At 46.6% G+C, this 12,969-nt stretch overlaps 1 protein-coding gene across 1 annotated transcript in view; it reads left to right on the forward strand.

The window, feature by feature from the left end:
- Matn2 (matrilin 2) overlaps positions 1 to 12,969 on the forward strand; it is a 138,143-nt gene that overhangs the window by 43,729 nt on the left and 81,445 nt on the right. The window contains exon 3 of the mRNA XM_032914335.1: positions 6,915 to 7,484. Coding sequence (XP_032770226.1) covers positions 6,915 to 7,484 — 570 coding nt within the window. The remainder of the gene's footprint in view (positions 1 to 6,914; positions 7,485 to 12,969) is intronic.

Genomic DNA, 12,969 nt, shown 5'->3' on the forward strand with positions numbered 1-12,969 from the left:
AAGTTTGAGTCATGTTGCTTGGCCTACATTCCAGAAAAGGAAAGAACTGACCCCAAGAGCAGCAGATGCAGTCCTGGTGGACCCAGGATTCTGGGAATGAAGGTGAAGAGGATGGGGCGAGCACAGTGTGGTGGTGAGAGTGTGAGCCTTGGTTCCTCTCACCAGCACAGTCAGGCTCAACCCAGTGTCTCTGCTTCCTAGACAGGAAGGAGACTGTACGCAGGTTTGGCCTCTCTAGAGCCATGTCCTCATCTGTAATGTGGAAACAGAAACTACCCAGTTCCTAAGGTGACTAGGGAATAAACAGGCCGGCATATGGAAAACATTCCAAACAAGGTTGGGCAGCTCAATGTGATCTACAACTTACTGCAATGTTCTCTTTGAATCTTACAAGTTTTTTGAGGTTTTCTTGTCCCATTTTACAGAAGAAAAGACTGATGATTGGGCTGGGGAGAAGGTCCTATCCCTAGAAACTTAAAACGAGCAAACAAATAAAAAAACAGTCACAGTGTGATGCACTTTTAATCTAGTGCTGGGGTAACAGAGGTAGTAGATCCCCAGGGCTTACTGGCTGACAAGTCCAGCTTAATCTGTGAGAGAGACCCCACCCCAAAACAAAGCACAAATCAACGTGAAGGGAGACAGTGCTGAGGAGTCACAGCCAAAGTTGTCCAACATCAAAGCATGGGCATGTACGTGCACACTTATACACACAGACACACACGCGCATACACACACACACAGACACATGCACACACACACGCACACACACACAGAGACACATGCACACACACACGCACACACACACAGAGACACATGCATGCACACACACACAGACACATGCGCACACACACACACACAGACACATGCATGCACACACATTCCACATACACACAGAGACACATGCACACACACATAGAGACACATGCATGCACAGACACAGAGACATGCACACACACACAGAGACATACACCCAGACACATGCACACACACAGATACACACACACACGGAGACACATGCATGAACACACATTCACATACACACAGGGAGACATATGCACACACACACAGACAGACACACACAGACACATGCATGCACACACACACAGACACACACATGCATACACACACAGAGACACATGCACACATACACACACACACACACACACACAGGTTCACAAGAGACTGAGGGTCAAAGAACTTACAGAGAAGCTCAGGACTATTTAGGCAGAAACTGACTGAAGTTGGACTTGTACTGAGATCATAAGACTTTATTGTTATTTCCCTGAGAATTCCCGAGTCCCTTCCAGATGAAATTACTTTACCCTCATTATCACATCCTTCCCCATTCCAAAATGCCCTGACTTCCCCAGAGGATGGCACCAAATACTTACCATGCTGCCACATACATGTAGCTGACCTGAGCCAGTGCCAGCAGTGACAAATCTTCAGCCCAAGGAGAGGAAATAGTTGTGAGATTGCACACTGTCACCCAGCAGGGCAGGATGTTCTTAAAACTCTTCTGGCCCAGATTCTCCTTCTCTGGAAGGGCAAAAGACTATTTCCTCTTAGCCAGGACCTTGAGTCCAGATGACAAGATTGGGGGTGCAGTTGACAGAGTCCAGATTACCGCTTACTGGCGAGAGGGATGACATTTTATTATGTGCTCACAAATCCTCATCCAAGTGTGGCTGAAAGCCCTGTCCTGAGGGGCCAAGAGGAAGATCATTGAATGTTCTTTCCCCAGGCTGAGGAGCAGTGGCACCCTTTCTCAGAACCAGTAATTAACATGAGGGGATCACTCAGAGGAGAGTCGATTTTTCTGGAAACTTCTTTCAACTTCTGGAGAAGCTACGGGTTTTTCACAGAAAGTATTTCAGTGTTCTCAAGAATTTTAAAGCTCATATTGCTGTGTTATCTGTTAAGAGGACCTTGAAATGATAAGAAACTACTGTTACCACCACAGCCTGACTATTGTAAGCCTCAAGACCTTGCATCCGGAGGGCCATTTTTGTAAGCCTCATCTTGCTGTTCTGTAAAGTGGATGACTTGCCTCTACATGGGGCCCTTTGGCTTACATTTCATTAGTCTGAAGACAAAGAGCTGAGAGTTTACCCCGATGGTGCTGTGTATAAGTGGAGGAACTAAAGTTATGCCACACCAACAGGAGGCGCCCATGAGATCTCTGGCTTTAAGATTCTTGTTGCTTGGGGTTGGGGATTTAGCTCAGCATAGGAGGCGCTTGCCTAGCGAGCACAAGGCCCCTGGGTTCGGGTCCCCAGCTCCGAAAAAAAAAAAAAAAAAAAAAAAAAAGATTCTTGTTGCTTTCTTCAACTAGTTGCCCTGACTCAGTTTCTTCCCCTGAAGCCTTATTTTACCACCTGAAATTTCACTTAATTCTACAGATGTTGATGTGGTGGAATACTCACTGTATTTCTATAACATACACGTTCACAAAGACATATGCATGCACACACATATGCATGCATGCCTACACACATATATATGCACACACGTGCACACATGCACATGAACATTATGTACACACATGCACATGTACACACACAGACACTTCAGAGTCCCACCTGGTGGAACTTCCAGTGAGACAGTGAAGTCAGGACATACCAAAATTCTTTTTCTTTCCAGAGATTTACTTTCTAGCATTCTCAGATCGTGGTCCCTTGACCAGGAACCGCAACATCACCATTCAACTTGCAAGAAAGGCAAGTTTTCCTATGCCTCTCCAAACTCAGAGTCCAGCAGTTCTAGGCATGCAGCTCACTGCTTTGACCTTTGACACATACTGCAGGGTATCAGGGTGCGTGCTCAGGCTTGAGAACCACTGGACTAGCCTTCTAGGGGCACGCTGAGCTGGTCTGAGTTCTTAAGAGTAGACTGATACAACTCGATTTCAGCTCAGAGCTGCAACTCTCATGGAACTTCTTAATCACATTTTTGAACCATTGTGATGTTTTTGTTGTGTCCCGAGCATTGTGGGAACTATCCATTTGTTTTGATGGGAATTAATTCTGTTTACCACACAATTCCACATGGACCTTCCTGGGTTTTCTTCAAATTGTGGTGCTCAGAAGGATGCTGATGCCACTGGTAAGACTCACAATAAAAATCTTAGTTTGAGCAAAAGCCCTCGCTACCAAATGTCTCTAGGGGAGGAGAACTTCCAGTGATTTAGTCCTTGGTGGGTCTCCTTCCTTTGAATCATTAAAATCTTTATCTGTGGTGAGGTCAATTGGATTCCCTGATTTCCTCAGCAGGGAGAGACCGTTGAACCATTATCCCAGAAGTAAGTTCAGACTTAGTTATTACGTAGAAGGGGTAGGCAGGTGTGGCTTCTGGAGGGAACTGACAGTGTCTAGCTCCAGCCTAGGGCCGATGCTAGATCATGCCCCCTGGACGCCTTTGGGACTCAGGGCTCACCTGGTTTTTATTTTCCCTGCCTTTTTCGGGTGTGTGTATGCAGGTGTCTGTATCTAGTGCCAATTGAGCAGCTATGAACTCTAGTCCTGCTCTTGCCCATCCTTGAGCTGAGTGTGAGAGCTAAGGAAGGAGAAAGAACTTGGGAGAGGAGGGTAGGCAGAGGAGAGTCTAAATGCTTGCTTATGTGCTTATGTGGGGCTGTTAGCCCCTTGCTCATAGCTGCCCCAAGTGCTGGGAATTAGTGTTATCTCTGTGTGTTTTCTCTTTTCCTGAGTTATGAAAGACTCATAAATGCTTCAGCACCTCCATTTTCTCATCTATGCAATGGGTACAACTCTAGCACTTTTCTAGTAGTTTGCTCTGAGAATGAACTTAGGCACCTATGATGAAATCACTTTGGAAAAGAGATTTTAGAACATCTTGTGAATGTGGGAGGCTCTGTCTTGAGAAACTCTCCTTATATGTACCTAGATCCCAGTACTGGATTTGGGTGTTATATGGGGATATGTTATATGTGGCTTCCTGCCAGGCTACTGGTACTGGGGGCACCCCCTCTTCTCAGACATGGGCTTGTCTGGCTGCAGTGGAGAGCTGTGTAGAGGCTGTGCATGACAATTCACCCCCTGGCAAGGTGGCCTGGGCAGGATGGCTTCCCAGACCTTTCCCGTGTCCCATCCTAATGACTGGCTTCACTGCCTCAGCTTTGGCCTTCTGTCTCATTCTTGCAGCTGTGGTGGATGGGATTTAGGGCAAAGACTTGGGATCTTTTTTCTAATCCCTTTCAAATCCTTCTTGAGTTGCAAAGTCCAGGGAGGGCGTAGAGAAGAGGCGAGGGAAGGCTTACTCTGCTTAAAGGCAGTGTATTGGGGTGCTTTCTTCTGAGCTAAGGAAATAGGTGCAGCTAGGTGATTTTATTAAGAAAGTCTGGGGCTGAGAGATGGCTCAATTGGGGAAAAGCTTGCTGCAAATGCATAAGAAGCTGTTTGGACTCCCAGTGTCCACATAAAAAGCTGGGCTGTACATGTCTAAATCCCTACCATGGGCAGCAAGGGAGGAAGGTGGATCCCTGGAGTTGACTGGTCAGCCAGTCTATGCGATTGGCTGAGGGAGAGACCTGCCGCAGAAGGTAGAGAGCAAGAGAGAAAGACCTAGACCTCCAGTCTCCACACACCTACACACCTACACAAACCCAAACACGTGCACACACATAAAATACATAGAGTGGGTGTGTCAGTCTGGAAGGCCATACGTGGTAATGACGTTTTGCTTTTAGGTACTCAAGGAAGCATAAGGCATTGTGTGATCAAGAAGTGCACGTACAGATTGTGTCTCTTCTGGCCTCTGTCTCTCTTCTTAAAATGTCATCAGATCTCAGCAACAGAGGCTCTGCTCCGTTCAGTCCTGATTCCTGGCAAGGGCCCAACCTCTGGATACCATAGCTACATTAAGCTTCTATTCTCTCAAGCTTCACAAAGGGATTGAACCTGGCCACTCGGCCCTCTGAGGCTCTCGAGCCCCATCCTGTGTAGCAGGTGTCAGTTTCACCTCTGAAATTCCTCACACAGGGGAATTTCTGGAACCTCTGTAAGATTCAAGCTCAGCGGACTTTCTACGCTGAGGGTTTAACTCAGGGTATCATGCATGCTAGGCACATGTTCTACCCCTGAGCTGCATACATCTGCAAACTCTGCTTCAGCTGATTGCAATCATGCGCCTTCCCTACAAGAGACGTTATGTAACATGGTGCTGAGACATCATGCCGTCTGTGACCTGTGTACAGATTCCTGAGTCTGACTTGAAAAGTTTCTACGGTTGGCTTCAGAATATTCTCAGCTAATTCCGCCCAGTAGTTCCTAGCGTTCTCTGTGTTCTAGATGCCCTTCCTTAGTTCTCCACCACATTTATCCTGCTCAGGACTTTGTTCACGAACACATTTCCACATATTCTTTCAAGCCGAATGTTCGGTATTCACAAGGCAGCTCACGATGATCTCTATGACCTCAGCCCCCAGTGCACTCTCCCTTACTTTTCCTTCCTCCTTCCCTCCTTCCCTTCCTTCCTCCCCCTCCCCCTCCCTCTTTGAAAAAAAGTTATATTTATTTTTATTCTATGTGAGTTTTGACTGCGTGGATGTCTGTGAATCTTGTGCACGCATTGGTGTTTGGAGGCCAAAAGGAAACTTTGTGTGCAGTCTAGGATCATGATTATCTAGCACACACCCACATGCCCGAGAACTTGCCTGGAGAAGAATACAACTGAACTTTGGAGGTTCGAAAGGTGTCCCTGGGTCTCAGGGTTTTCCACAAGAGGCAATTCGATTAGATCCTTACCTCTTATCATTGTTTTTGCTCAGGTTGGCAAAAATCTACACATACCTGGGAAGAGAGAAACCCAACTGAAAAGTCGTCTCCATCTGACTGGTCTGTGGCCACGTCTATGGAGACATTTTTGAATGCTGGTGTTGTAAAAGGACCCAGCCCACTGTGGGAGTCCCTGGGCAATACAGCCCAAGCTGTATAAGGAAAGTAGCTGAGAAAGGCTGGAGAGGCAAGCCAGTAGGTCGTGTTTCTCCAGTCTGCCTTGGCTTTTCTTGCTGTTGAACTATAACCTATAAGCCAATAAACCTTTTCTTCTCCATTGAAAGAGAAAGTATTAGCTCAGGACCCCAAGACCAAGCTCTCAAGACAAAGGAGATTTTTTTTTTTTGCCCCAGAGGAACAGAGGGCAGGGATAAGAGACAAAGACCAGAGATAGAGGATGAGGGAGAAAGAGAGTGAGAGGGGAGAAAGAGGGCAAGGGAGAAGGGGAAGGGACAAAGGACTGCTTCTGGATAGAGAAGAGACAGATGACAGACTTAGGAAAATGTAGTTTTCCCCTACAAAGGAGAAACCCCCATGTTAGGATGAGGTATTTGATTTTAATTGAGCATGGTAATTAGGTAGCCAATGAAGGCTTTTGACTGCTGGACTTTAATACTTTGGTAGCTGGACCTTAGTACTCAGGAGGAGGACTAGGTAAAGGGATAAACCTTGGGAGCTAGCTTTAGGAGTGCACTCTAACAGCTTTTATTGAGACAGAGGGAAGGGGAAGAAGGGCGAAGCCTTCCAGCACCCTGCTGGTCATGCTCGATCGCCATCCTTGTCACACATCCTGGCCACACTTACCACACTTGCCACTCTCCTCATTCTTGAGGTAGCCAGAGTTGTCCCTTTACCCATGTTACTTTGGGATCCGTTTTTTGTTTTGGTTTTGGTTTGGATTTTCCAAGCAGGGTTTCTTCGTGTAGCCTTGGCAAGTCCTGGAACTAGCTCAGGAGACCAAACTGGCCTTGAACTCACAGAGATCTGCCTGTCTCTGCTGGTATTAAGGTTATCAACCACCACGACTTGGCCCGAGCCAGTATTTTATTACAGCAACAGAAGAGCAGATCTGAGAACCCCTCCCTCTGATACTTGTGACCTCTGCTTTTTCCCCAGAGAGTTCCTGTGAGAATAAGCGGGCAGATCTGGTGTTCATCATTGACAGCTCCCGAAGTGTCAACACCCATGACTATGCAAAGGTCAAGGAGTTCATTCTGGATATCCTGCAGTTCTTGGATATTGGTCCTGATGTTACCCGAGTAGGTCTGCTCCAATATGGCAGCACAGTCAAGAACGAGTTCTCCCTGAAGACCTTTAAGAGGAAGTCTGATGTCGAGAGGGCTGTCAAGAGGATGAGGCATCTATCCACAGGCACCATGACAGGGCTGGCCATCCAATATGCCCTTAACATTGCCTTCTCAGAAGCAGAGGGGGCCCGGCCCTTGCGGGAGAATGTGCCACGGGTCATAATGATTGTGACTGATGGGAGGCCTCAGGACTCAGTAGCTGAGGTGGCTTCCAAGGCCCGGAACACAGGCATCCTGATCTTTGCCATCGGTGTGGGTCAAGTGGACCTGAATACACTAAAGGCTATCGGGAGTGAGCCCCACAAGGACCATGTCTTCCTGGTGGCCAATTTCAGCCAGATTGAGTCCTTGACCTCGGTGTTCCAGAACAAATTGTGCAGTAAGTACAGTGCCTCCGTGGTTCATTGTCTTCAAGGCCTTCATTCTGTGCTTAGGTCCATGGGCAAAGAGAGATGCACCGTTCTTTGGAGGATTACACACATATATATTAAGAACATAATCACACAAGTACAAAAGTAGCCTTAATCGTTAATAGTGTAATGAAAGAAGAATTCAAGTCTAATCTAGACCATGGTGTTTATAAAGACCTTCCTAAAGAAAAGGGTGTGTGTGTGTGTGTGTGTGTGTGTGTGTGTGTGTGTGTGTGTGTGTGTGTGCACGCGCACGCACATGTGCAAATCACAGCTTCTGTATGGAAGTTGGTTGGAGGACTATTTGCTGGAATTGGTTCTCTCTATCAGATGGGTCATGGGGATTTAGACTCTGATCAGCAGGCTTGATGGCAGGTCCCTTTACTTGCCAGCTCCAAAGGGCATTGAAATGCAAAGAGCAGAGTGGGTAAGGACAGGATATAGGTTTCCTCCGACATGTTCAGCTGACATGTTGGCATTCCCAAAATCGGAACTTTCGAGTTGGAGTGGGAACAGAAGCAGGAGGTGGATACCGGAATATCTTCCCTGCGTGCGGGGGAGACCAGGGCATTTGTGCTACATGATAGTGTGAGCAGAGGATGCTTGTTAACTGACAAAGAGACAGTACATAGCAAGGACTGAGAGGGCTTTAAAGGCCAATTCTCAGAACATGACAAACTTCAAACCTTGTTATATAATGCTTAGAGGGTGGAAACAAGTGCTCCTAAAAACATTTTAAAATTAATTTATTATTATTATTATTATTATTACTTATTACTTATTCACTTTACAGCCTGCCCATTGTTTCCCTCCTAGTTCCCAGCCCCCAAATCCTACCCCTCCCCCATCCCCTTCTCTGAGCACATGAGGGCTCTGCTGGGGATCCCTCCCATCCTTGTTCATCAAATTCCTGTGAAGCTAGGCACTTCCTCTCCCACTGAGGCCAGACACGGCAGCCCAGCTAGAAGAACATATCCCATAGACAGGCAACAGCTTTTGGAATGACCCTGGCTCCAGTTTGAGACCCACATGAAGACCAAGCTACACATTTCCTACGTCTGTGCGGGAGGCCTAGGTCCAGCCTGTGTATGATCTTTGGTTGGTGGTTCAGTCTCAGAGCTCCAAGGGACCAGGTGAGTTGGCTCTGTCGATCTTACTGTGGAGTTCTTATCCCTTTAGAGGCCAAAATCCTTCCTCCTGTTCTTCCCTAAGATTACCCAAGCTTCATCCGCTGTTTGGCTGTGGGTATCTGGATCTGTCTGAGTCAGCTGCTGGGTGGAGCCTCTCAAAATAAAAAAAAAAAAACATTTAATTTTTTTTTGTCAAGACAGGACTTCTCTGTGTAGCTCTGGCTGTCCTGGAACTCACTCTGTAGACCAGGCTGGCCTAGAACTCACAGAGATCTGCCTGCCTCTGCCTCCCAATCGCTGGGATCAAAGGTGTGGGCCACCACTGACCAGCTTCATTTTTTTTTTAATTCTTTTGACACAAAGTCTCAATAATCCAGTTTATTTCCAAACGTTCTCTGTAGTGGGGAATGACCTTGAATTTTATTATTGTTGTTGTTATTATTATGCTGTTGCTTCTACCTTCCACATGGCAGGATTCCACACGATGAGGATGAAGTCTAGAACCTCATCATGCTGGACAGACACTCTCCTGACTGGGCTACATCCCCAACCCCAGGGTGTACTTTTGTATCATTAAAAAAAACAAAACCTTGCAAACCTTGCAAACCTTAAACTTAAGCAAACATTCCATTTTCTCTTGACTCCAGAGTCAAATGATTTACTTAAGAAATCAATGCCGTGAAAGAAAAATAACCTTTTTCTGAGCAATGTCAGTTGGAAACCATTCAGAGGTGCCATTTCCCTGGCGCCACAGAGAGGCTGCGTTATTGTGGTGCACTGTGGCCTAAGTCAACTGGAAAACTCCAATCAGGAGAACACACTGCAAACATTTTTAAAGGTTTATGACTTTAAATGGCTTCAGCAGGATTTATGTTCCCCCTTTCCTGGAAATATTTAAAAAAAAAAAGAAATCGGTTCTGTAAACCTCTTGACAGCTTCTTCGTGTGTATTGGCTGGTTTTAATGGAGGAGTGCCTTTTATAAGCACTCTGCATTCTTCAGCAAATGGAAAGATAATATGATAAGGCAGAAGAGCCATGCAACATGAACGACCCCCATGTGACTGAAAGTGGACTTGGACTCAGACGACCTTCTTTCTCTGTGCGCTTTAGACAGGCAGCGAATTTAAAAGGCCATTTGGATATTGCCCCTCCCCCATCATCTTTGTCTAATCTGGAAGCTTTGAGAAAACACTGGTATCATCTCACTCCTTTGTGCGGCCTGAGAAATGAATCCCCTGGGACTCCGCTCATCCACTCTGTGAAATGCAGCTGAGCTCCAGGCCCTGCATTGCCAGGCTCCGTCGAGCAGCTTCATCAGCTCTCCTGAAAGGTTGAGGAGGCCCCAGAGCCTCTTTATCAACCACACGCTGACTACCACAGTAACTAATGTTCATTAAGCACTTTCCCCCATGCATTTGATGCTCATGGAAACCAAGGAGGCAGGCTACGTGGTACTACTGCCTGGTGTGTCTGTGTGTGGGTGTCAATCCCCCAGGATTGAGATTACAGACAGTTGTGAGCTGTCATGTGGGTGAACCCTGGTCCTTTGGAAGAGCAGCCAGTGTTTTTAACTTGGAGTCATCTCTCCAGCCCTGACCTTAAAGGTTAGCAAACTTCGCTGATTCCAAAGCTTCTATTCTCCTTCACAGGCACTGAATCATAACCCCCTGTCTTACGGTGAGCCATTTGCTAAAGGCAGCCTCCACATGGAAAATGGCTCTGCTAGTGCTATCCATCTGATGAGGGTAAACCTGGGAAGTGACCTATGTGTAGGTCTAGGACAGAACTGGCTGCTCAGTGCTGGGTGAGAGACTGGCTGTGTGGCTGGCTCTGACGGGGTAAGCTCAGAGGGCTCCTTGAGCCTCCCTTACCCCATCTGTAAGGTGGGCATTTACAGGCTGGTGTTATAAGCTGCGGGTCCATTCAGTGTACATGAATTACCACGGCCAGATCTTCTCGGGATGCACACGTGAGGCAGCTGGCTTTCCTTCTGATCTGCAGTCTGACAGGCAGACACAGCCATGAGCATCTTCTGAACTGCAGATGACATCTCCAGCTTCTAGAAGTCTCATTGGCTCCTGAAACATTGAATGCACCTGATGCCCATAGCCGGTCATGTTTCATGTTAGGTCCATTCTGTGCATTGTTCTATTTAATACTGAAACTATATTACCAGGCAGGTAATCTTGGGGCGCCGAGTACGAGAGTGGAAACTGAGGCTTAGGGAAGAGTAAGCAATTTAAATACCAGCTCCTGAGATTCAGAGCCTACGTGCTTCATCTCCAAGCATGAGCGCCAGGATTGTTGGGAAGATGCTCTCCTTATAGAAAAATGGGTGGTGGACTTAGTGTGTCCTTCGTAGCCCCAGGATAGCTGTGTGGACTAGGACCTCATCCCAAAGAGTACCTGGGTCTGCCTGGGAGCTCCAGGAAAGCCTTTAAAATGAATCAATGAGATTAATCACTAGCAGTTGCTATTATCAATATATCCGCGCGTCTAGGAATGATAGCACACTCCTGTAATCTACACAGTCAAGATTGAGGGACCAAGGAGATGGCTCAGAGGGTAAAGACGTTGATGTGGAGGCCTGACACCCTGAGATACATCCCCACAACTCACACTCACAGAGAAAAGGTGGAGGCAGTGGTGAGATGAGGCAAGGAGCTCCCACGCCAGATAGCCTGGGGTACACACAGCATGGCAGTGAAGAGCTGGGCAATGAGGATCCACTCCTGAAATGCTACCCTGACCTCTAAAGGACACATTGGCATGTGCCTGTGTGTGTGTGTGTGTGTGTGTGTGAGAGAGAGAGAGAGAGAGAGAGAGAGAGAGAGAGAGAGAGAGAACAACTCATACACAGAGGCAAAATAAAAGGATAAATAATGTTTTTAAATAGGCTGAAGTAGGAGGATCTAGAAAGTTAGCCTAGGCTATATAGGAAGTCCCTGGCCAACCTGAGCTACAAGAGAGAAACCTATCTCAAAGGCGTGCCTATGTGTGCCTGAGTGTGTGGGGCTCTTAGCATATGTAAAATCATTTTATTCACACACCAAACATGAGAAACAAGTACTCTTAAAACCCAGGAAGCAATCAAGATGTAAAGACTTAATAATTGCCTTGCCCAGCGTCAGTCAGCTCTGGGTGAAGGAATGAGGGCAGCCAGGCGTTTGGGCTCTGAGGCTACAGCTAAGCCACATCGTGCTACTCAGATGGGAAGGGGAATAGCAGTTCTCTGGGCAGGGTGATCTCCATGCTCCAAGCACAGAATGGTATTTAAAGTCTGTTTTATTTGAAAATCTATCTATCCATCTACCTACCTACCTCATCCATCCATCTATCTATCTATCTATCTATCTATCTATCCATCCATCTATCTACCTACCCACCCACCTACCCACCCACCTACCTACCTACCTACCCTAATCCATCTATCCACCCACCCTACCTACCCTACCTAATCCATCTACCTACCCACCCTATCATCATCTATCTATCTATCTATCTATCTATCTATCTATCTATCTACCTACCATCATCTATCTATCTATCTATCTACCTACCTACCTACCTATCATCCATCCATCTATCATCCATCTATCTATCTATCTATCTATCTATCTATCTATCTATCTATCTACCTACCTACCTACCTCATCTATCTACCTACCTATCTACCTATTATCTATCTATCTATCTATCTATCTATCTATCTATCTACCTACCTACCTATCATCTATCTATCTATCTATCTATCTATCTATCTATCTATCTATCTATCTATCTATCCATCTACCTACCTACCTACCTACCTACCTACCTATCATCTATCTATCTACCTACCTACCTATCATCTATCTATCTATCTATCTATCTATCTATCTATCTATCTAATTATCTATCTACATGCAAGTCCTGGTCCTTTAGCTGGCTTCAGTCCCCCACTAAGGGGCAGTGACTCACAGTTTGAAAGTGATGATGAAGGGCCAGCATGGGGAGGGCAGCCACTGTGTGTATGGAAGGACAGGATAATGGAGGGAGAGCCACTGGCCCCTGAAAGTGAGGCGGGCCTATGGGAGCAGCAGGCTGTGTCTAGACGTATGCAGGGAAGGAGCCACTGTCATGCAGTGATGTTGGTTATGTGCTGGATCCAGACTGCCCTGAGTAAGACAGAATACTGGATTTGGCTCTGGCTTGCTGTATGACCATGAACCTGAGCACAATAGCAGTCTTATGCCTGTGGTTAGTGGCCTCCCAGGACAGCCACAGCATGGGGAAATCATGAGGTCATAACTCCTGGAGCCCACCAAAGATGTCGAGACCATA

This window comes from Rattus rattus, chromosome 1 (genome assembly GCF_011064425.1).
Source record: "Rattus rattus isolate New Zealand chromosome 1, Rrattus_CSIRO_v1, whole genome shotgun sequence".
In the NCBI taxonomy this organism is placed as follows: domain Eukaryota; kingdom Metazoa; phylum Chordata; class Mammalia; order Rodentia; family Muridae; genus Rattus; species Rattus rattus.